The following is a 24,861-nucleotide window of genomic DNA, read 5'->3' as shown; positions in this document are numbered from 1 at the left end:
AAAAAAAAAAAAAAAATTGTTGGAAAGTTATAGCATTCACATAAAAATCATTTTTAACACTGTTTAGTTTTTTTGATGTTGATGTTTAGACTTTTTTTTAGTGCTCAGAGTTTTTACTGTTTTCTGATTAGATTTATTTTACAACAATTCAGCACCTTAACTCGTGTATATCTTCAGCTCGTGGGAGGACAGCAGCAGTACTTGTTGCTACCCGGAGCAGAAGGCCACAGGAACTGGACCGAGCTCTGATCCAGCAGCTGCAGGAGCGATGTGAGCAGCAGGCCCTGCAGCTGCAGAACCTTCAGGCCCACTTAAAGAAGACCTGCCTGTGCCTGGATGTTTTCAGCATCTCTGCTCAGCACTTTTACCACAAGGTAGGACTGAACACAACTCCAAAGCTTTCTGCAAACAGTCCTGCATCCTTTCATCATAATAAGCTTTTCTTGGCCCATCAGTGTCTCACAGGACCTCTGTTCTAAACTACAGAAGGGTTTCAGATTGCACCTACAAAGCATGTTGCATCCCTTTGCGCAAAAAGACACCTGTAGCATCCAGCGTTTGTTGTCAGCATCACTTTGTTCATAAAGCCAGCTGCCTGCTTAAAAACCAGCTTTGATTTGTTGAGATTTTAAAACAGGTGGATTCTGCAGAAGGATTTGGTTTTTTTCAGCAAACAACTCTGTAATAAATATTGGGAATCCCCTAATAGTGTTCTTTCTTTTATTTTTTATTTATTTATTTTATTTTAAATGGCACACATTGTGGCTTTTTATGGTTGTAAGTATATGCTGAAATATGCATCTAGAAGACTACCGTTTCATTTTTCCATGGGTCTTCTTTAAAGCCGCTGAGTTGACTCAATAACAAACACAAGCAATGGCTGCTAATGTCTTATTTGGTTTTAAAAACATTTTCTTCTTGATTCTGTTTTTGATCAGAGTTTAATTTTTATGGTATTAAATCCTTTGGCTCTCTACCAGTATTTTTTCTAATTAGCGTAAGGTTGAGTGCACACATGTACATACACGCTCACACACATGCTTGTGTCCTTATTATTACTATCCTTATTAGGACATTGTATTGACTTCCATTTCTTTCTGTGACCTAACTCACTGACCCTTACCCTAAACCTAACCATATCCAGCCTAACCCAGAAATGGTGTTCCACCATATTAGAACTGGGCTTTGGACCCCATAGGGACCACCTGTCCTGACAAGGTAGGTGATTTTACCAGAAAAGGTTCTAAAAAGGTAACAGAAACCAAGAAAACACACACACACACACACACACACACAGAATAAAATAGGAAAAAAGGTGTGTTTAAGAAAGTTAAAAGACGGACTATTATATGCAAGGTATTTAAGGAAATTAACGTCAATTCTAAAATATGAAGAAATGTACTGAAATTAATTTTTTTAAGCTATTTTTTGTTTCCTAAGAATATGTTTATGATATGAATGGTGATCTATAACATATAAAGGTTGATGTTTTTCTGTCTGTGGCAGAGAAGGAAGCAGTGCATCATGTTTAATGTTTAAAGAGCAAGGTTATCTCTGAAAAATACTTTCTGGTCTGATGTTGCCTAAGTGATCTACTTACTAGTAAAGTACCACCAACATTGTCTGTTTCAGCAGTTAAAGACAAATAACAAGTTCAGTAACATGAATAGAAGAGACTACTTAGCCAGCATTTCACTAAAGTAATCTAATATGGAAACCATGAAAACTGAATTAAAATGAGGCCCAAAGATTAAACAGTGACATCATTTGGGATGGATTATGACGACAGTTTCTTCTGAATTTCTTGCAGCTTCTTTTTGAGATGCATACAGTCATACAGAACTGTTAATTTCATTTGACAACATTCAGCTGTACAACTCATTCAAATGCAGTCCCACATTGTGTAGTAAACAGCTCAGCACTGATGAGTGAAGGTTCCCTTTTGATTCAACAAAAACCTTAGTCTGGTCTATAAAAACAACAAAAACTATTAAAAGAAAAATCCCTGCAGTTGGTGCTCTTGTGAAGCATTTTGCTACCTTTATAATGTTTAAAATTACCTGAATGCCAACAGTTTTATTTTCTGGTTCCCTGGCTGCATTTCATGTATCCGCCCAGCCCCACCCATGACATTTATAGGAGGTGATTTATAGAATAGGAGCTTCCATCTTCGGCTTGCCTGCGCTGTTAGATTGTCAGACATGTACAGAATTCCTTTTAAGATTAAAAAATAAAATCAAATTCATGTATGTCAGACATATTTACAAACACTAACAATAAACCAAAACATGTTTCTTTAAAAGGTTATGGTCAGATATCAGTAAAAATATTTGTCAAATAAAAAAAATGGTGATCATTCTAGGAAGGCTTATGTTTTTTATTATTTTGTAGTTTTCTACTCATTTTGGTCTAATTTACATATATAGTGTTCCTGTGTTGATAATCCCTGGTAATTGTGGTTAGGATGAAATTTTATTAACTTCCACCTTTAATCCAGCCCATCTGCTCTGTTGTAGTCAAACATGTCAACAACTGAAACAACATCAAAATAAAGATTCAATAGATTTTCTTTTTGTTTGTATGATTTTGACTCAATAAATTAATATTCTTTTGCTTAAACACTGAAAGATAAAAACAGGTCATGCGCCGTTCGGCTCTTGAGCTTTTTGAGGAGCTGAAATCTTAAAAACTTGATTTTTTATTTTCCCTGAGCTGATTTACTTCAAATAATTGGACTCTTTAATCATCTTCCTCTCCCACATTCTTCTGCTACATCCTTTTTTGTTGTTGTCCTTCCCTCAGAGGTTTAATGATGGTTGTGTGTGTGTGTGTGTGTGTGTGTGTAGTTCTTTGCCATGCGTATAAATGTGATTTGGGGCGTGTTGCTGGGGGAGTTTGAAGGCAGGGCAGTCAGAGCTGAGCTGGGCTGGGGCTGTCCGTCTTTGTTCCAGCAGGGATAAACAATGCTCGCAGACCAGGAAACGAGGTGAGGATTTTTTTTCCCCCCTCGTCTCTCCTCCTCTCTCCTCACCCTGCCAATTCCCTCCCCTCTCTGACTTTTCTTTCCCTATCTTTCGTTGCATTTGGCGTGTCTCTGCTGCTGGCTCCTCAGCAGGCTAAGGGATGCTGCTGTTTGCTAGCCCAGTATGGGCCACTGCTGCTGTAGGCTTCCTCTCCTCCCTTTGTGCTGTCTGGACCAAACGGTAAAGGCAGCATCTTCTGCAGGCAGTAAGCTTGTTTCAGCACCGAGGATTCCTTTATCTGTTCATGGTTGTGCGCATGTGTGTGTGTGTGTTTGGTGGTGAGGGGCTCTGACTGCGTATGTGTGTCTGTACGCTCATTATGTTCACTTGTTTCCTAGCAACAAAGCCGGCAGAGAGTGGAGATGTGCAAAGAATATGCTGAGTCAAAGCTGCCTGTCCATCTTTAGAGTTTGGAGAGACGGAGCATTAAAGGCTGTGCTTCAGAGCTCCATTCTTACAATTATTTTGCTGTTCTGGTGTTCGTATTGGACCGTCATTTTTTGTTTTAAAGTGATAACAGTACATTTTTTAGAATTTTAGGAGAATTTTCTGAAGAATGATGCTGCATTCTGTTTTATTTTCCGCCTTCATATATACTAGAACATATGAAAGGTTAAGATTTCTTAAAAATACACAATGTTTACAGCTTCCTGTGTTTTTACTGAGCTGAAAATCTCCTCAAGACAAAAAGTAAACAACTAAACATTTGTTTAATTAAAACTGGATGCCACAAACATTCTTACTTTAGAAAAAGCATGGCTTTTAAAAACTAATGGAGTATGTCTTTTTTGTCCGTTTAAAAATAGGAAAGAGAAATCTCTGGTGGTTAGTGGGGTTTTTATTTTGGTTTCTTTTTGCGGTTTTGTTACTTATATAATACAGATACTCTGCTGAAATCATAAATAGGTGCACAAACATTGTCATTTATCTATTAGTTGTTTAAGATTGATCAAAGAAAAACTAATTTTTGTTTCCTGAGATTTAGCTTTTTTTTTGTTGCATAAAAATATAAGTAAAAGATAAATAAAAAACAGTTGTTGATTAAACCACCAAAGTAGTAGAAGGTAATCATCCCTTATTTATTGATGATCATGCTGATCAATTATTCACAACATGAAGAAACTAATAGAAATATTACTAACCAGCTCTGTGATTAGTAAAGTAAACTCTCATTAGTCACGTTCCTAAAAAATGATGATGACAAGGACAGAGTATTATAAAGGAAGATTTTAGCTAATGTCACATAATTCACTGGAGGTCTAAAGAGAAGGAGGTTATTAGTAACTGATGAGCAGCTGAGCATGTTTCATCTCTCCTGAGGTCACTTCAGTCTCTTCCTGATGTTTCAAAGAAAACCTTTTAGAGGGTGACATCATTACTGCTGAGACCATCAGACATGTTTCTCTTCTTTGTTCCTCTCCGGTTCTTTGTTTCTTCAGCTCGGTTTAGTGATTCCTGCCTCATTTTTAGACAACACTTTGTGAACAAATATTACAGAAGGTAGAATAAAGTGTCATATAACCCATTTAGTTTTGTCTTTTGTTCGTTTTAGTATAACACTATGAGTAGAACACAGTGAATTAAAGGAGTCCAGCTGTACATTGTTTCATTTTCTATAACATATGATAACCTTTTAACTTGAACGATAACTTTGTTCTGTAAACTTTTTTCTTTCTAAACAATGCATTTAATTATTGCAATTTAAAGGCCCAGCTTGCCTTGAAGAATGTATATCACCCGCCGCCTTTCATGCCAGAGTTTTAAGCTATTATCATTTCATGCTGAGGAGGGGTGGAGGTATAAGTAGTTTGGTCAAACCTTGTAAATAACGTTAGCGTGTGATAACCAGTCAAGCTCGGTTCAGCAGGTTGGGATGATTCTGTCAGATAATCTTAACTTTACTAAATAAATGGTTGAAAGTGGATAACACCATGGAGCAGGAACCTGTTAGCAGTGATATTTTAGCAACCCTCTAACCTGCATTAGCCTGTAGCACATAATGCAAATGACTTTTTTTCCTCACTGGCACCCATTTGTAAGTTTCAGAAGAAGTCAGTATGGTGTGTTTTTTGCCTTTCAGAGTGAGAGCGCCATTGTAAAGGAGAAGGAACTGTCCCTGGAGCTCGCCAGAATCAGGGATGAAGTGGGTAAGTGGGAAAACAGTGACACATAAAACAACACACGGAGGAAGGAAGGTAGTGAATTATTCACAGCACACAACATGTGATGTATTATAGAGTAAAATACTGTAGAGACAACAGGAAAAGTGATACCTAGGAATCTACACTGCTGGTAGAAGGCGGGGTCTTAGACACTGAAGAACACCACTCTGGTTTAATTTCAAATTTCTGTGAAAAGGGATTTATTGTAAAACAGAATAAACGATGACATTTGTCTGTTAATCTCACTGGGTTCCAGCTTTCAGTGTGGCACATTGGGAGCAGCTGCAGCAGGAGAAGGAGGACCTGGAGCGGCGTTTTGAGGCTGAGCTGCAGGGGCTGCGGGCTCAGCAGCAGAGGGAGCTGGGAGCGCTGGAGGAGCGGCTGAAGGCTCGGCACATGGACGAGGCCGAGAGGCTGCAGGTCCAGCAACGAGCTGAGCTGGAGGAGCTGAGCTTCAGGCAGCAAGAGCAGGTGGGTGCTGTCCGAGTCCGAGTGAATATACGGCGCCTTGTAAAAGCATTCATCCAAAATCATTCAGTTTTGTTGCCTTAAAAAATGGAATTTAATTCAAGCTACACAGTTTAAGGTTTCAGGTGAACCTGTTAAATATCCTGGAATGACCCAGACAAAACTCAGACCTTAAACCAGCTGAGAATCTCTGGTTTGACTTAAAGATGGTTGGACACAAGCAGCACCCATCCAACCTGAAGGAGCTGGTGGACAAAATGGACAAAAAGACCAGAGGTTAGATGGACCAAGAACACGGAGACGGACCAGAGGAGACTTGATGCTGGAACTGCTGCAAACGGTGGCTCTCCAAGTATTACGTTTTGGAGTCTAAATACAGATGCACGCAGTTTCATTAACCTAAAGTATTTTTGAAGGATTATTGTTTTTAATCAAATCCAGTTAAATTCCAGGTTGTAAGACAACAAAGTAGAAAAATCACTAAGCAGGTTGAAAACTTTAACAAGACCGGTCAAGTTTGCGGCCCACATGGCACATGAAAAGTCAGGATGTGATGTCACTGGAAAACTTTGTCTTTCTATAATGATTTACAATGAAAATAGGATATAAACAATGCAAATAAATTGTTCAGTTGTTGGACTTTATATTACAAGTTCTAATATTAACCTGTGCTGTCCACTGTGTGCTAGTTTTAATAAAAGTTTGCCATCGTTGTTGCAGCTTGAGGAGATGACTGAAAACCATGAAGCGTCCCTGATGGAGATGGAAACGGCCCATAATGACACACTGGTCACTCTGCAGGAGGAGCATGCCAGGACTGTCAAAAGTAAGCAGCTTTTTAAAACCTGTGGCAGCTTCCTTTTCTTCAGGCAGAAATAAAGATGGGCTTTTATCTGTTGGCAGATCTGAAGATGGCTCATGAACAGCAGAAGAAATCTCTGGAAGAAGAGTTTGAGAAGATCAGACTGTCACTTCAGGTTAACGGTTGTTCTTAGGACACATTTTTCACTTCTTTTAGTGACAGTAACTAAATTAAAACTGTTCTCTTCTCTAGGATCAGGTGGACACGCTGACGTTTCAGAACCGGAGCCTCAGAGATCGAGCGAAGCGGTTTGAAGAAGCTCTTCGTAAGAGCACCGACGAGCAGATAGTGGTGAGTGCTTCACGTTACAGAAGTCTGTAAAACACTGACTACTCTGACAACATCAGGGAGATGAAACAATTATTCTTTTGCTCAGGATGCTTTGGCTCCTTATAAACACATTGAAGAAGACCTGAAGAGCCTGAAGGAAGTTCTGGAGATGAAAAATCAACAAATCCATCAGCAGGAGCTGAAGATTTCAGAGCTGGAGAAAATAGTAGGTTTCAAGTTTTGTTCTTTTTTTTATTTTTTACTGTCCAAGAAAGTATAGTGCTGCACTAAAACTCTGACATTATTATTCAGTAAACACATATGATGTGAATACAATAATTATTATGCCAACTTGTTTGGAATATTAGTAGAAGAACCTACAGGTGCTTTTGTTCTGTCCTGTTTCCTGCACCTCTAGATCGTCATTCTTCATCTGAAGAAATTAATGTTTTGCTCCTTTCCATCTGTGTTTTTGAGCAGGCTGAAAAAAATGTGTACCTGGAGGAGAAACTTCAAGTGTTACAGCAGCAGAACGAAGACTTGAAAGAGCGAATAGACAAGAATCTCGCTGTGTCCAGGTTTGTTTCAGTCTTTACAGTTTAGATAGGTTTGGTGTTACCTTCAAACTAAGGGAAGGAAACGTGTTTGGTTCTTATTTTCCTGGTTATAATTTTACATATCCAGTAAATTTCTAATAACAACCAAATTATTGTTGACATTTTAATTTCATTTGGTGGTTTTAAGCCTAAAAGACCAAAAAAAAAAAAGCAAGTTGTTGCTCTGAAAGCAGCAACAAAACTTAAAGAAGCATTTCTGCATTAAACTGTCTGCACTCCACATGCAACTGATGGCAGAAAAAGAGCTTCAGCAGGTACAGAAAAGAACAAAAACTTGTGCTTTTATCTGTTCTTTTCTTCCTCAGGCAACTCACCGAAGAGAACGCCAACCTGCAAGTTCACGTGGAGAAGGAGAGCAAAGAGAAGAAGCGTCTGAGTCGCACCAACGAGGAGCTGCTGTGGCGTCTCCAGACAGGCGAGCTGAGCCCCAACATGTCCCCCACTTCCTCCCCCGTTCACCACCCCCCCTCTGGACCAGGCTCCCCTGCACGTCCACACTCCTACCATCAATGACCTTTCTGGTTGACTTTTGTCTGCTGCAAATTTTTGGACAAACGCTCTTTTTAGTTAAAGGGGTATTTTACGCTCAACAATTTAAGAGACACTAAAATGTATGTTGGCTGGGAAATTTGACTTCCCCGATGCATTTCCAAACCACATTTTAATCTTTGACATAATGAATTGTATTGATCACACCTCTGATTATTCAAGAGGAAATCCTTCAGCCTTTTTCTATTCGACGTGAACGCCCCACCAGAACAGATGTACTGCAGCTACAACGAGCACGTTCTTCAACTGGTGATTGTAGTTCTCAGAAAGCAGACAGGAAGTCACAGTGCCTCATGTCCGTGTTTTTGCCTTCATCTCCATCTTCCAGCTTTGAGCACTCAGGATGACAGATGAACATAGTGAACATGAAAAGTGCAACAACAAACACAAGAAGCGCCTTCAGCCGTTTAATTTGTCCTACCAGCAACGCCCCAAGGCAATATTTTATGTAAAATCACAAATCTCCCCACAGTTCTTTGCTCTCAAGGTGCAAATTCTTATTTGGGGCATGTCAAAGATTTTATGCATCATGAGGGTAATAATGAATGAATAACGTATGTCAAGCCATCTAACCTACACTCACCAGCCACTTTATTAGGTACACTTTTGTTTAACACGAATTGATAATCAGCCATTAAATGGCAGCGACTTGGTGCATTTAGGTTTCTAGACGTGGTGAAGTCTTGCTGAAGTTCAAACTGAGTATCAGAATGAGGAAGAAAGGGGATTTAAGTGATTTCGAAAAAGTGACTTCACGGTTTCAGAAACTGCTGATCTGCTGGAATTTTCACACAATCATCTCTACAGAAACTCATCAAACTAGGCAATGATTTCCCAATCTCTTCTTGCCTAATTTTGGTGATCTGTGCATGCTGTAGCTTTAGCTTCCTGTTCTTAGCTGACGGGCGTAGCACCTGGTGTGGTCTCCTGCTGCTGTGGCCCATCTGCTTCAAGGTTGGACATCTTGTGTGCTCAGAGATGGTATTCTGCAAAGCTTGGTTGTAACGAGTGGCTGTTTGAGCTACTGTTGCCTTTCTGTCATCTCTGTCCATTCTCCTCTGACATCATTGGGTCAGCTTTAGTCCAACGGGTAGGGAGGTTATTCTGCGACTGGAGGGTCAGGAGTTTAACCCCCAGCTCCTGCAGTGTGCCAAATGGGTCCTTGGGTAAAACACTGAACCGCCGACTTCCTCATACATGCTTACTGATGCATGAGAGCATAAAAAGTTTTGTATAGAGTGCAGAGTATGTAATAGAAAAAGCACTGTATGGGTGAATGAGAAACATTGTAAAGCACTGTGCTTTAAAAAAGTGCTATATAAGCCTGGAACCAGTTACCATTTTAACAAGGCATTTTCATCCACCCAGCTGCTTCTCACTGAAATTTTATTTTTTTGAGCCATTCTCTGTAAACCCAAAAGATTATTAATTATTATAAAAACCCCAGTATATCAGCAGACTCTGAAATACTCAGACATCATGCCGCATTCAAAGTCACTTAAATCCTTTTCTTCCTGAGTCTGATGCTCAGTTTGAACTTCAGCAAGTCATCTTCACCACATCTAGATGCACTGAGTTGCTGTCATGTGATTGGCTGATTACAACTGAACAGGTGTACGTAACAAAAAGGTTGATGAGTGTTTGTTTATTCATCATACATCCATTCTTAAACATCTTTGGATCAGCGTTGACCTAAAATGTGTGATTAGATCAATAACTCATAAACCCATTTAACTAGCAGCACACAGTAATGGTTTATAAAATCTGTACATGTTTTTGCTATCTTTAAAGCATGGTTTGTCTTCCAATTACAATGAACATTAAGTTTAGATAAAATGTGATGATGAGTAGAAGAGCAAGGACGCAACACAAGTTCATTCTTAAGTCTCATAAACATGAACAACCTCATTAAACTCTGCTCTTCATCAAGTACTGTATCAATTATATGTTTAGAGGGTTTTGCAGCAGAATCAGCTATAAACGCTGCGTACAAGGGAAACTTTACATCTGTTTTCACACATTTTTACATTCAAAGCAACAACTTTTTGCAGCTTGCTGAAATTGTTTCTTGGTACCAATATATGTATGCGTTATTGGTAACACTTCAGTTTAAGGAAAACAAACTAAACAACAACTAAGTGCTTATTGTCATGCACATTAGTGGCATGTTACCTTTTAATTAAACATTGCCAAACATTTCTTAAGTAATTATGTTGAATGACCTAATTCTACAACAAATAGACCATTAATTGGGATTTTTTTTAATAATCTACTTAATCTGCCTAATAAAGTAAACATACATACTAAATAGTTTTTTTCTGCCTGAACACCTAAAACAAATATGGCCTATTTTGATGTAACAAAACACTTACCTACAAGTGTTATTAAAGGTCAAACACTCATAAATTAGTTCTTTCTAACTTAGAACATGTTCCCCATTCTGAAGTGATAACTGAGTAAGTTAGTTAAGTAACAAGCAACACTTTTAACCCTTTTTTGGAAGCAACAATCTATTTACTAACTGTTAATAGACAAAAATTAGTAGACTATTTCAAGCAAATTCATTATTAATGATTCACTTATTGTCAAACTAGGTCATTCAGAATTTGTAATAATAGATGCTTCTTAAGTTTAATGAAGAGTTAATGTGCCACTAACTGGAATGTTAATAAGCACCTATTTAGTGGTTAGTTTGTCTTCTCTAAACTAAACTTTTCTTATAATTTCAGCACAAACAAACATGAACAGTCATAGAAGCAACCTCATTTCTGCAGATCATGTTCACATTTTGCGACATTTGCTAAGTTCTGTCATCAAAACAGTCAAAAAAACATCTGATTGCAATCGTACCTCATTTCTCATTGTTTGGATTAATCTCAGGACTTTGGAAAAACTAGGAGTCATCAAAGGGAAGCAACTGCCATAAGTTTTATTTTGTGTTTATTGTACATTTTTGTCGTTTTCATACAGCAGCTAATCATCTCAAAGGTTCTCAAAGCGTTTTGCAAAGTACCTTCTGTATGCAATCATGTAGATATTAGCAGTAAGTAGAACTATTTAAAAAAATAGCATAAAATATAAAAAGTACATAAAACAGCATTTAATACAATAATATATAAACATTGCAGTATTTCTTTTCTCAAACCTAAGTTTGAGTTGGTCAACAGGACTTTGGTTGTAGCTGCTTTGAAGGATAAGTTTATAACTATGTGAGGAGTAGGTTTGGTTCTGGGAGGAGGTTGGAAATCACCTTCCTCTCCTTCAGGTACTCTGATTGCACTGATTGCCTCTGTGTCCTGTGGACACCATCTTGTACACGTTCACTGAATGAACATCAAATGAAGCACTATTGTTTACAGTTTTTAGCTCATTTCAGACAAGGTTGGCGCATTACGTGGATGTTATTACATCTGTTGATCGGTCACAAAACACACGTTTAAAATATTGTAACCAAGTATTTAAGAAATTTCTGCTCCAGATCAGTTTACATTAAAGCATGCGTTCATGTGTTTGTTTCAAATTATTTTTGTTTCACATTTCTTGTATTATTTCTTTATTTACCATTCTCTAAAGCTGAAACTGTAACTTAGCTGGTTGCAATATTGTGGTCAATGATGAGAGGTAATGGCTGTACTGTATATGTCCCATTTTATGTATTAATTCACACTAAGTGTACACAATAAGTACATAAAAGCAAGATTTGGTGCATTTAAATATATAATGAGTTTTTTCCTCCACAGAAACAAAAAGCATTGCAGACTCACTTTGGGAAGTGACGTTGCAGTGCAGAGGACAGCAGTTTAGAACTTGCAGGCTCTTAGATTCATCACTTCCTCTGCATGAAACTCTGCATCATATCTATAGGCAGCGGGAAGACGATGGTGGAGTTCTTCTCTGCAGCAATGGTGTTGAGAGTCTGCAGATATCGCAGCTGGAGAGCGGACGGAGCCTCGGAGATCACCAGAGATGCTTCTTTCAGAGCTCTGGAGGCCTTCATCTCACCCTCGGCAGCAATAATCTGAAACAGAAACAGACGTTATTTCTAAAAACGTTTCTTCTTTTTGTAATTTCAGATCTTCTAGTTCTGCCCTCACCTTAGCCCTGGCCTCCCGGCTGGCCTCGGCCTCGGCCGCCATGGCCCTCTGCAGCTGCTGAGGCAGCTTCACATCTTTGATCTCCACACGCTCCACCTTAATGCCCCAAGCATCAGTGGCATCATCCAGGGATTCCTGCATAATGAAAACCAAAAATCTGATTCAGATCTATTATAATGCTGAATTAAGTTAACAATGATCATTAGCACCCAAATCTTTAGGTCTGTGGAACTTTTACACTACATTATGATTATTATTCTCATTTAAAGTAAAAACAACCTCAATTCTGGAAAAATTGTGAAAATTAAATTTAGTAAGCATATCAAATGATGAAACTTAGAAACTGTACCATTTTTAGGAAAAAAATAAGGTAATTTTGAATTTTATGGCAGCAACACATCTCAAAAAGTTGGGACAGAAACAACAAAAGGCTGTAAAAATAAGAAATACAATTTAAAGCAGCTTGAGGAGCTTTTTTAACAAATAAGGTTAATTGGCAACAAGTCAGCAAGAGGACTGTGTATACAAAGAGCATTTTAGAGAGGCTGAATCTCTCAGAGTTTAAGATGAGCAGAGGTTCACCAGTCTGTGAAAAACTACATCTAAAAAAAACTCCAGCAGCTTCTCTCCTCAGTTCGTAGACATTTACAGTCTGTTGTTAAAAGAAGAGATGCTTCAGTGGGAAACATTAACTTTTTTTAGATGTAATGCTGCCATCAAAAACAAAACTATCTTATTTTTTCTAAAAATGGTGCAATTTCTTAGTTTAAACATTTGATGTTTACTATCTTCCATTGTGAGTAAAATATGTATTTTTAAAAATTTCAAATCATAGCATTCTGTTTTTATTTAGGTTCAACCGTTTAAAGTTTTTAGGACTATTAGTGGCAGTGAGTTCATTTCATTAGTTTACATATGTTTTTAAGAAAAAACTTTTCTTTTAGCCTTTGATGTGCACTGTACAGCTCAAAATAAACACATCAATGTGAGTAAGTAATTCAAAAAACATCTTTTGCCTCAAAAAATGAAAATGAATTTGAATCATTCCTTTAAATTCACAAGTCTCACTGTAATTTATTCCGACCTGCATGCTGAGTGAAATGCCCTCTCTGTCAGACAGAAGCTCTGAAAGGTTTTTGGTGCCAAGGACATTCCTCAGAGTGGTCTGAGCAAGCAGCCGTGTCGATGAGTGTGCGTTGGACACATTGGCCACAGATGAGATGGGGCAGTGAATGCGGAAATACACCACTCCATCCACAGACACCGTCACTGAGTCTTTGGTTAGAATCTGTAAAGGAGGTCAAATATATATAGTTAAAAGCCTAGCACTCCTTGAAGAAATGCATGTCGCCCGCCGCCTTTTATGCCAGAGTTTGAAAGTAAGATCATCTTTTGACATAGTTGCAGACGTTTGTAAAACTTTGTAAAAAAAAAAAAAAACTTATACAATATCTGTAAAATTGTCTGAGCTATAGCATTTTTGTGATGGCTAAGATTGATTAGCTGTGGCCGCCAGCTTGAACTGGGTTGATTCCAAAAGTCAATCAGTTTCTGATAGTTTCATTAAAGTCTGTTCCCTGGTCCATGAGATATTTTTTCAGACAAACAAACACACACTCATACATGGGAAAAAGCATTAATGCTGTGTCACCTTTGGTGGCAGGCGATAATAATGTTGTTACTCCTATGATCATCCAAGAATATGGATGTTTTAATAGAAACTGAAGGTATAGAAACTCTGCATTCACTGTAAGAGAGCAAATGCATAAAAAAGCTCACCTCTTGTGGAGGGATGTCAAACGACACAGTCCTCAGATCAACTTTCACAAAGTTATCAGTGCATGGCAAAACAAAGAAAAGTCCTGGAAAGAGATAAATACCAAGTTTGATCTTCCTAAGTAGAGTATCTCAGAGATGAAAAGGTATTTAGGGTTCATTCTCATAAAAAAACACAAACCTGGTCCTTTAGGTTTCTTGTCTTTGATCCGGCCGAGTCTGAAAATGACCGCTCGCTCATACTCCTTCACTATCTGCGCATGAGGAACAGCAATCCACGCAGAAAAAAACTTTAGTTTATAGGAAAAATGTTAACTTGTGTTATGTAGCCACACCAAGGAACTAAATGCAATCTTTTTCAAATTTCACGTTGATTAGAAGTTTATTGCAATGAGAAGATTTCCTACCTTGACACACATAAACAGTGTGAGTGGGAACGTTGCTGCTATGAAGATGAGGGATATGATCACCAACAGCCAACCAAAACATCCCAGATTCTGAGAGCTTTTTTCTGCAGAAAAAAGCAGCAGGAAGTATATGCCATGCTTGTTTTAAAGGCACATTGGTTCCATTCTCATGGATGCTCAGAGCCCAGACAAAGAGCTCTTGTAGTCAGTTTGTTGATAGCTGATTAAACAGTAATCCAACACAGTGGGATGGGACCTTTTATTTAAGATTATACAAAACATCAGGCGAGGCAGAGCTAAAGTCACACATCTCCTTTGTGTGTAATAATCTAATTGATCTCTGAGGGAGATCAGGTGACCTCAAAATTCATGTGGGTGTTGTGCAAACTTACTAAACTCCTGTCATGTCTTAGAAACAGACAATTCTGGATGCAAAATAATGATTGTCTAAATTTATGGGGTCTATTATTTGGTAAGTTTAATGAGTGGGATTTACTTTTTGATTAATATTGTCCCAAATTCAGTTTTCACTTATTTTAAAACTGATGACGATAAAAGCCCAAATCAAACGTTAGTTAAATTTACATGTCTGTGCATCCTTGCTGTTGCTTTAGCTTTTAGCTGGCTTTTTGCTACTTCTTGTTTTTAGCTTGTGTTTTGCTACTTTAAGCTTTTAGCTAGCATTTGGCTTCTTTTACCAACTCAGTTTCAGCTTTTTCAGCAAATTTTAGCAAAATCACCCAGCCATCAGCATTCACACTGCTTTTTAAATGCAATTTCTCTAGTTTCAGTTTTAACTAATCAGTTTTAAATACCTGCTGCTGTTTTTGCTCCACTCCAGTTTGTTTTTTGTGAATTGGTAAATTTAGGCTCCTTCCAAAAGTATGGCTTATTGGCCACAGTTATTTCATGAAGACCAGTAGATGAGATGCCTGTCCCACAGTCATCTTCTGATTTCTTATGACAAGTTTGTCATCTACTGCACTCAGTCTTCTTGGCTGACAACTCCATTTGCAGTTTTGAATATTTCCTATTTCTTTGTGGGTCTTTAAAAGTCCTTGAACAACACGCCTTGAACACCCAGGCTGCTTTGAAATCTTTGCCTGGAAGAACTGTTGCTGACTCTGTCTTGTTTTTTTATTTTTAAACATTATTTTTATTTGAATTTCAGAGGAACCATTTGTACATTAAAAACCGTAGAAATACAAGGCACACATATATAGTCCAAGTTTGTGTGGGTTCCAATTACACATGCATTTTCTAAAGTAATAAAAATAAAATAACTTTATACTTGTGAAAACCTGAGACTTTACAGCATTTTTTCACCCCTCCCATTAAATTGCTAAAAAAAAACATTTAACTACTAATAGACATAACTTAACACTCACTTATCGAAGATCAAAATTGATTTACCTTCAACATTTTCTGCGTTGATCTCAAGTTTTCCTTGAGTTACCATCTCCACTGTGCTCGACGTTGTTGAGATCATTAGTGAGCCGGAGCAGCACTGCTCTTGTTTTCCTGTCTCTTCTCTCAGTGGGGTGTGGCCTTTACACACCTCTCATGGTGCTTTCCATGAACCTGAGACAGAGGCACACATAGATGCACTACTGTTTCTCTGGGTCTCACCTGCTGGGTGCCACCGGGTAACTTGAAGCTTTTATGTGGCTCTTGTAGCTAAAGGCTTAAAGAAGTTCAGCCCTCCTGGTTTCCCCCGTTCTCCTCAGTCCAGGAGGAGTCTGTCACTCTCTGACTGCAGGTAATAAATAAATGATGAAGTCCTGAAACATGAGAGACGTGATCATCCTGCTGTCTCTCCTTTAACAAGGAGAAAATTCTGCTGACTCACACACCAGGCTTACTGTCGTTTATTTTCCAAGTGATTTATATTTTGGTCACATAATGTTACAGAACATTAGTGATCAAATACCATAAAGACGACTAATAATTTTGGAACTTTGGATAATTTTGTTGAGAAGTTTAAAGCAGGGTTAGGTCGCACAGCAAGCTCTGAACGTCTCATAGAGCTCCGTACAGTCCATCATCCAAAAATAGAAAAAGTACAGCCCAACTGCAAACCTACCAAAACATGGCCGTCCACCTAAACTGATAAACCGGGCAAGGAGAGCATTATTCTGAGAGGCAACCAAAATATTCATCCCATGGTGACTCTGGAGTTGCAGAGATCCACAGCTCAGGTGGCAGAATCTGCCTACAGGACAACTAATACTTGGACACCATCCCCACGATGAAACATGGTGGCGTCAGCATCATGCTGTGGAGATGCTTTTCTTCAGCAGGGACAGGGAAGCTGGTCAGAAGGAAGACAGATGGAGCTAAATACAGGGCAGTCCTGGAAGAAAACCTGTTAGAGGCTGGAAAAGACTTGAGACGGGGCCTGAGGCTCACCTTCCAGCAGGACGACGACCCAAAACATCCAAACAGAGCTACGATGGAGCGGTTCAGATCAAAACATATTCATGAGTCAGAAAGGCCAAGTCAAAGTCCAACTGAGAATCTGTGGTAAGTCTTGAAAACTGCTTTTCAGACGCTCTCTGTAGATGTGGAAAGCTGGTTGAGTCAAACCCCAAATGACCTGCAACAGAAGGTGGTTCTACAAAGTATTGACTCAGGGGGTCTGAATATAAATGTAACCACACGTTCAGATTTTTACCTCTAAAATGTTTTAAAAAACATATATCAGTTTCTTTCCACTTTATAATTATGCACCACTTTGTGTCAGTCGATCACAGAAAATCCCAGTAAAATACTATGAAGTTTGTGGCTCATATGTGATGTGACAAATTGTGAAAAGGTTCGAGGGGTATGAAAACGTTTCCAAGTTGCTATAATTTATTCATCATTTCATTCTTAATCATAAACCAATAATCTGACTTCCAAAAGCTACTTTAGCTTTATTTAAATAAATATTTGGGTAGATACAAAAGTATTGCAGTGAAATTATATTGCCTTAACAGGTGGATGTAAAAAGTACAGTACTTTAAATATTTAAAAAAATATATTTTACAAATTTGCAATAAGAATACATTTCTTTAAAACAAAATACAGTCATAATCCTACATGAGTGCAGTGTTCCCTACAGCTTAGTGTCATCATTTGCAAGAAATAAAGAAATGCAATAAAATGCAAACTGAACCTGCTGAAGATGAATCCCAAAAGGCATTATTAAAGATTTGAATTCCAAATTAATTCTTTTAAATTTTTGCCTTTTAAGAGGATTAAAGTTGTCCAAAAAAAGGCTAAGTTCTGCTACGGTTAACTGCTAACATTATTTATGCTACAACAAAGTCATACAATAAAAAATGGCAAAAATAAACTTGAAAGTTAAAATTAAAAAATTTATTTTAAATAACTGCGCCCAGTACAGCACACAAATGCAGCAATCATTCAAAAACATTATCAGTTAAATAGTGATTTTAAAAATATATTAGAGCCAGTGTTTCGTCAAAATAGTTGCTTCAAGTGGGAAGATCTTCGTCATGAACCCACCGCGTCCATCATGAACTTGCGGCTGAACTCATAAGCCAGGAAGAGGGCGCCGTTGGCAGGGAAGGTGCGTATCATGGTGGGAGTCAGGCCGGAGTACAGAGCAGCGAAACCTGTGAGCGAGGGGGGGGGCAGAAAGAGTCAAACAGCTGTCCCTGCAGATGGTTCAGTCTCCACCTTCAGCCCATTAGAGCAAACAACACATCCACAAGCCTCAGTGGTGCCCCTGTGTTTACGTTCACTTCCTGGTTTCCTGTTACAGTCAGGTTTTAATTGTTGAGGCTGATTTGTTACACCTCATGTAAAGTCCTCACACTCAAAAGTCAACTTCACTTTATACCTAAACCAGTACATAATGAATAAGTCACAGATAATTAAACAGACCACAATCATTTTACATACATTTATAAAGAAAAATGGTTGAGGCAAACAAAAACATTCGATCATAATTTCCTTTTTACTTTTTAGTCTGCTTTTTCTGATTTACTTTAATGATACAAACTGCTGATCTTGAGAAAAAACATCTGAACGCTGGTTCAGCATTCACAGTATTGTTTTCCTATTTTTTGGTATGTTTATTGCAATCCAACTACTGAACACTTTGTGCTATTTTCATCATTCATTTATCAAAACGTTCAGCTCATTCAGGAAATGGATGCTATGATTTTTAGTTTTACTTTCTATCTATAGTTTTGCTGCTTTTAGCTACCCGTTTGATGCATTTAGCTTTTAGTGAGTGTTCTGATACTTTGGCTTTTAAATAGCAGTTTACTTCTTTTGTTTTTTTGTCTAGTGTTTTGCTTTTATAGCTTTCAGTCAGTGTTCTACGTCTTTCAGTTTTAGCTTCTTCAGTAAAGTCTTTCAGCATCACGCTGCATTCCTGCAGAAAAAGCTGTTCCTCTAATTAACTTTAAATATTCAACAGGCTGCATTTCAGTGAGCATCTGATGCCCCAAATGTCATGGATTTAGTTACAAAGCAAAACTCTTCTGCCCTCTTCATCTTTTCAGTGTGTTAGTGTCACTGAATGCTGGTGTAGATTCTCAGTCATCCAGGACGTGGCAAATCCCGAGAGTTAAATCCTAAGCAACTGGATTTTTACTCTGTTAGCTGAAGAATATCTGCTTCCTGTTTGTTCAATTCAAAACTGCTCTGCTGAACCACAGTTCTTTGCAAAATCCTGATTATATGAGTGATGTTTCTTAAACTGGGATAATATGAACATGGAATACAAACCAGTTAGCTACATAATCTGGACGTAGAAATGTTTGATTTTACAACCTACAGTGAAAAATGAACGATTCATATCCAGTACTATACAGCTGAGATCCAAATGCACCGGAGTGAATTCCATGTTTAAATCTTACCCTCAGTGCGTAAGATACTCAAGAAGGTCTTCATGAAACCCTCTTGCCTCCCGGCTAAAGAGTAGACCTGGATCCTGGACTTCACACAGTCTATTGGGTAGACCACCAGCCAAAGACAAGCTCCTCCAAATCCACCACTGAACATGAGCGGGAGGATACCTACAACCACAGAATTTATTTGGCAAAGTGCAACAATGCTAAACACAAATGTGAACCTACATGAGCATACCTATACTGTCTTTGTCCGTGCCCATGCGCTGTGCAAACTCAGACCGACACAGTTCATAGGCCCCAAAGAAGCAGAAGTAACCAGGAACCTCCCTAACAATGGTGGACGTCAGTCCTTCGTAGAAACCCAGAGGGCCGTTTTTCTTCAGGACGGTCTTAACTACAGACCACACCGTGCTGGAGTCCCATCACAAACATAAAAAGCAAAGTCAAAATTCATGTCAGCTGCAACTGAACGGGCTGTGCTCAGCCCATTGACTCTGGTCACGCTGACCTTTTCTGTCCTCGCGCCACCTTTCCGGTTGCTTCCATTTCATGCATGGCCTGCAGGCGACATTTCACCAGCTCTGTGGGGCACAGCGCCGTAGCAGAGAAGATGGAGGCTAAAGATCCTGCAGATGCCTTCTGCAAATCACTGGAAAGAAAACAAAAAATGAGCTGCAAACAGTTTTATTGTGCATCACTTAACGCAACCTTAAGAAACTACAAATTCCTGTCCTGAAACACAAACATGTCTTACTTTAAGTGCATTAAAAAAAACAAAACTTCTCATTTTATTCAGAAACATATCCAAGGAGACTTTTTTCTTGGCATAAATCAAATGTATTTTTTATGCTAAATTTCTTTTGAGTAAGACTGGAGAAAAGGAAGAACTGGTAAAGAGTGCAGCAAGTCAGTGAAACACAGCTGGACAAGGGAAAATGAGGCAGAAAAAAGGATTAATAGGACACAGAATCATCATTTGTGAACAGGCCAGAGACTCAGAGATTAGTTGGTGTGTTAAATAAGCTTAACAGAATGTTTCATAAAACTGCTGTTTAAAGTAATGACAGCAAAGCTGAATGAGAACTCAGATTTTATCATTCCCATGTTGTAAAAACAACCTAATAACAAACAGAACATTCATTTACTTTGACGTGACTGCAAATGATGCAAGGGTTTGATGAAAATCCAAAGTTCAAGCTAGACTGAACCCTGAATGTTTAAAGATTCCAACAAATACTCGAGTTTTCAGATTTGAAGCTAAATCTGTACAATTATAATTAGACCATCATGTAAACATTTGGGTATTCTATTATTCTTAAGCTCTAACATAACATTAATCAGGCTCCCAAACATTAATCGACCTGTTCAGAGTAATGATTGTTCACAGTTATTGTTATGGAAGGGTAAAACCAAACACAGATCCTGGATATGTGGAGCAACATGATGGCATCAAAGCTAAGTGTTCTTGGTCCATGCTGATGTTTGTTTTGCTATATACAATAACAGAGCTAAATACAAAGGATGATATAATAATAATAAAAAAAAAGAGTCCACACCAAACCTGAGATTGGCACCTTTGTTCATCCCAGACAAAAAGCGGACTGCATCCTGGCACATGCCATAACTCAGGAAGAGCACGGCGTTCTCGGTGATGTTGGCGATGAGGGCCGGGGTGGTGCCTTTGTACAGGCCGTGGAGTCCCACCTGCCTGAAAGTCGATATAAAGCAGTGGATAAAGCCCCGGTACATGCTGGGAAACGTCTGCATCTTCACTTTGGCCGTGTCAAATGGCTGACCGCTCAGCACACACGCTGTGCCACCTGAAGTAGGACAGCAAGACATTGAGTTAAATGCATTTCATTTCACAAACCAATAAACAAATAAAACACTTTTTACTCCCACATGTTCCTGAGCAGATGCACATAAACACGTAACAGACTCGGCAACATTTTTTATATTGAATGACTTTATACATAGACAATGCAACACCACCTTAAGACATCTGTAAATATAATTTAATAATGTATCCTAATCTTACAGATTTAATAGATAGATAGATAGATAGATAGATAGATAGATAGATAGATAGATAGATAGATAGATAGATAGATAGATATTTACTTGAGGACTAAAGAGCTGACAGCTGGGACTACTACCACACCAAATGTTAGCTGAAAGTGTGTAAAACTGAGAGATATAAGCATTTTTGTGGTTCTGAAGAAGAGTTGGCTGTGGGAGCCATCTTTAATCGTGTTGAATCCAAATGTAAATCAGGACAAGATGTAAATCAAATGATTGCTTTCTGTGAATTTCATTAAAATCTGATATTTTTTGGTAACAGACAGACACACACATGCGATAATAGGCAAACAAATAAAAAATTTAAAAAAATCAATAACTCACCTACTGCTCCAGCTGAGAAGTCAATGACTGCCTGGATTACAGGATGTGGAGCCATGATGGAAGCTGTTTACATGTAAACAAAAAACTATATTTAACCCTAATGAACACAAGGACATTGTGAAATAAAAAAAATTAAACATCTCTTTATATAAGAACAAAACACTGGAGAATACAAAACATTTGAGGTTAATATTCCATGCCCACCGGTTGTCCTCTTGGAAGGTTTATTAATCAGTTCTGTTTGGGTTCCGGTCCAGTCGAACTTTACTCCATATGGAACCAGAACCGGCCAACAAATGTCCTCACGAACATCTGGGTGAGTCTGGGTGAAGGGAGGGAACCGACAGTCGGCCCGTTTCCTCGGTGACAAACACCGAACAGCCGTCACTTACGAGAAATCCTTCAAAGATCAGCGCCTTACTTCACTTCCGCTTTCTTCAGAGCCGTGAAAACCTGGTCGCGCGCACCTTACGTCAGCACGTAAATCAAAGCAGAAGACGCAGCAGCAGGAAGCTGTCATCCAGAACGATAATATGTCAAATTATTTTTATTTATTTGTTTAATAAGAACGTTAGTTAAAGACATTAAAGTCCAACACAAGTTATTAAAAAGCGCTTTTTCTTATTGTACTTTTGACCTGAAGATTCAAAATTTATATCTATTACCTATATTATTTTGAATAAAAGCAGAATCACATTAATTTACATCACATAAATTATAGTTTATTTGCAGATTATATACATTATATGTGTGTATATGGGGGAGAATCTCCAGCAGCTTTTAAAGAGTCAACACACACGTGATAAAAATAAAACAATGGTTTAATTAAAACTAAATTTATCCAATTTGGAAATAAATTAAAAAAAAATCCCTGTAGATACACAAATAAAAATAGTGATTAACATAGGAGCTAGAAAGAAACATGCAATTACATTTCTGGGTGTGATAAAATCTGCTGGAAAACACAAATTTATTAAACAAGAAGCAAATTGACAAAAAGTTGTGTAGTACTCAAACATACTGGAGTGTAAAGCACTGTTGGTTCTGCTTTCATCACTTGTACTGCCATATCTGCCTTACTGTATGAGTAACACATACTAAGACTACCTGCATCCACATTACAAACTACAAAACAGAGCAGTCAGAATGGTTTCAGGCGCACACAAACACATTGTTTTTACACTCACAAACATTGAAATTCTGGGATTTGGTTGCATTACATTTAAAACAAACAAACAAGGGACTTTCAATGCATCTTCAAAAACTGTTTAGTGACAGGAAAGGGGGCTCTGATTTAAGAGGAGTTAAAATAATAAAAAAATAATAACTATATTTGTAGCACAAGGAACAGCATGTGTGTATCTGTGTGGGGTAGATTTGTGGAATGGGCTAAATGTTGAGTTAAATCAGTTTAAAGAAAAGATACAAAAAAGTCATTTTAAGCTGTTACATTGTGGAGGTGTGTTGATGGCATTTAAAGCGATGGTGAAATATAAGGGTGTTAAAGTAGCAGTTAGTGTTACATTCTACTTTAAAAAAAGAAAATAATAATGTAGATAACATAAGAGTGGTTAATTATAATTATAACTGTATTATAATCACAAATAAATAAATGAGAAAAGACTAGGGAAATATAAGTCTTACTTCAACCTATTCCTTTTCAAACAGACTGTTCTGTAAGTTGGCAAAAAAGGTTTTTTATGACTGTTTAAAAATAAAATTCATTCATTCATTCAACATCAGAGTCATAAAAATAGCAGCTATTAGGCATAGTAGTTACAAAAATAAAGTAGAGGAGAAATAAAGTTATTCATATAACAGAATAAATGAAACGGTTTCAAACAAATTGCTTCAGCATTTTAATCTATTTATCTGCTCATCTGTATTTTATGCTGCTTTGAGTTTGTTTTATAAAGAGCTGTTTTGATGAGATCAGTCAAGAGTGAACATTTTCAATTAGTGCAGGGTTAAGATTTTTTCATGCTCTATCAAAACTCTGCCCTCACACTTTAAATAGACCAGCCTGCAGGAAAGAAAACTGGGTCCCAAGACCGTGTCCAGCTGTAGTACCAAACACTGGCCACAAGATGTCACTAAACTACATTATTTGGATTTTGGGTTCGTGGTGCAACACAAGTGGTGAATTTCATGAGCCTGCTGCTGCCAACAAGTGATTTTTATTCTTTTCATATTATATATTGTAAGGTTGAGTTGTTGTTTTTGTCTCTGTATAATACATAAAATAATAAAATGCAAAAATTTTCCTTTTTGGGTTTCATAAACGCCATAGACTGCTGTGAATTGTCCCACAAAGCGTTACAATCTTACTAAACAGTGTGGTTGTTTGAGATCAAAGCTAAAAAAAAAAAACCTTAACTTCCTTCTCGCAGTGTGGCTTGAGGATGTCTCAATTTCAAGACTTAGTTGCAACTCACAATAAGACACATTTTCAGATCATTAATAAGGGAGTGAACAAAAAACAAGCCATACAACGACAACAACAAAACAATAACAAAAAAAAATTACAGTCTTGTGATAAAATCTACAGTTTCCTAACTGATACCAAGAGGTTTGGGTCCAGTATTTTCAGCCAGATATTACTAGTTTAAGCAATCACAGTTCCTTTTATTTCTAGCACTTGGGGAATGTGGCAAATGTAGAATGAGTCACTAAAAAAAAAAAAAAAAAAATTAAATTGGAATGACTTTTCGATTTCCAGATGTTGCAAAACGGGGTTTTCTCTGAAGATTTCCTAAGGTTGCGTATCATCAGTTGTCCAATCATGTGTCAGCTCAGCTCTTGCGTTTATGTTGCAAATGTGTCGTTTTACCTTGGAATTTGCTCCATCTGTTAATTTTCTTCTACAGTTTTTTTTTCTGAAATGATCTCCTTAATCATATCACAGTCTATTACAACCTAAAAGCTCAAAATTGATAAGGAATGAACATTTTCGACCTGCTTTGCAAAAGTCTTGAAATTTAAGTAGAAAAAGTTTGTGATCACTTGTTTTTTTTTTTTAATCTGACACAAACAAGTAAATAAGTATTTGAAGTATGACTTTGAGATACATCTGTTGATACATCTGTTGCAAAATGACAAAAATATCCTAATTATTTTACTACAAAACATAATGTAATGTACACAACTTCTCTTTGAAATTTAAAAACGGTGCCTTCATGGTCCACATATCATTTTAAATTAGAGGAGAATTGGTGAGAAACATTGGATTTGTGGTCCTCAGTCTTGCTCACGATGAAAACAAGGACTTTTTTTTTTCCAGTAAATGTTTCGACGCCGTTCATTGGTTCCTTCCGACTGTCAGTCAAATGTTGGGCGGGGCGAGCTGACAAACGATACTTCCA

The 24,861-nt window shown here is 37.8% G+C and overlaps 3 protein-coding genes across 5 annotated transcripts in view; 1 reads left to right on the top strand and 2 right to left on the bottom strand.

Moving 5' to 3' along the window:
* Positions 1-11,456, top strand: part of mtus2b (microtubule associated tumor suppressor candidate 2b) — a 42,542-nt gene extending 31,086 nt beyond the window's left edge. The window contains exons 6-14 of one of the 3 annotated variants that reach the window (XM_037981792.1): positions 178-374; positions 5,104-5,170; positions 5,442-5,656; positions 6,374-6,479; positions 6,557-6,630; positions 6,708-6,806; positions 6,892-7,011; positions 7,266-7,363; positions 7,708-11,456. In XM_037981792.1, coding sequence (XP_037837720.1) covers positions 178-374; positions 5,104-5,170; positions 5,442-5,656; positions 6,374-6,479; positions 6,557-6,630; positions 6,708-6,806; positions 6,892-7,011; positions 7,266-7,363; positions 7,708-7,915 — 1,184 coding nt within the window. In that variant the 3' untranslated portion in view covers positions 7,916-11,456. Of the gene's footprint in view, positions 1-177; positions 375-3,131; positions 3,204-5,103; positions 5,171-5,441; positions 5,657-6,373; positions 6,480-6,556; positions 6,631-6,707; positions 6,807-6,891; positions 7,012-7,262; positions 7,364-7,707 lie in introns of those variants that run through there. The other 2 variants (XM_037981789.1, XM_017416376.3) reach the window with 2 other exon arrangements.
* Positions 11,457-11,606: 150 nt separating this feature from the next.
* Positions 11,607-15,903, bottom strand: stoml3a (stomatin (EPB72)-like 3a). The gene is made up of 7 exons (XM_017416375.3): positions 15,642-15,903; positions 14,229-14,332; positions 14,003-14,075; positions 13,825-13,907; positions 13,130-13,333; positions 12,046-12,180; positions 11,607-11,969 (listed from the first exon to the last, which is right to left on the bottom strand). The coding sequence occupies exons 1-7, from the start codon at positions 15,715-15,717 to the stop codon at positions 11,778-11,780; spliced, it is 867 nt and encodes a 288-aa protein (XP_017271864.1). The 5' UTR covers positions 15,718-15,903; the 3' UTR covers positions 11,607-11,777.
* A 1,220-nt stretch (positions 15,904-17,123) lies between these two features.
* Positions 17,124-21,949, bottom strand: slc25a15a (solute carrier family 25 member 15a). The gene is made up of 7 exons (XM_017416374.3): positions 21,704-21,949; positions 21,500-21,562; positions 20,658-20,916; positions 19,605-19,745; positions 19,332-19,507; positions 19,103-19,261; positions 17,124-17,848 (listed from the first exon to the last, which is right to left on the bottom strand). Exons 2-7 carry the CDS (start codon positions 21,552-21,554, stop codon positions 17,727-17,729), a joined length of 912 nt encoding a protein of 303 aa, XP_017271863.1. The 5' UTR covers positions 21,555-21,562; positions 21,704-21,949; the 3' UTR covers positions 17,124-17,726.
* Between the last annotated feature and the right edge of the window lie 2,912 nt (positions 21,950-24,861).

Source organism: Kryptolebias marmoratus, linkage group LG2 (genome assembly GCF_001649575.2).
Source record: "Kryptolebias marmoratus isolate JLee-2015 linkage group LG2, ASM164957v2, whole genome shotgun sequence".
In the NCBI taxonomy this organism is placed as follows: Eukaryota; Metazoa; Chordata; class Actinopteri; order Cyprinodontiformes; family Rivulidae; genus Kryptolebias; species Kryptolebias marmoratus.
Note: the sequence above shows the minus strand (reverse complement) of the source record. Positions and strands in the feature narration are given on the sequence as shown.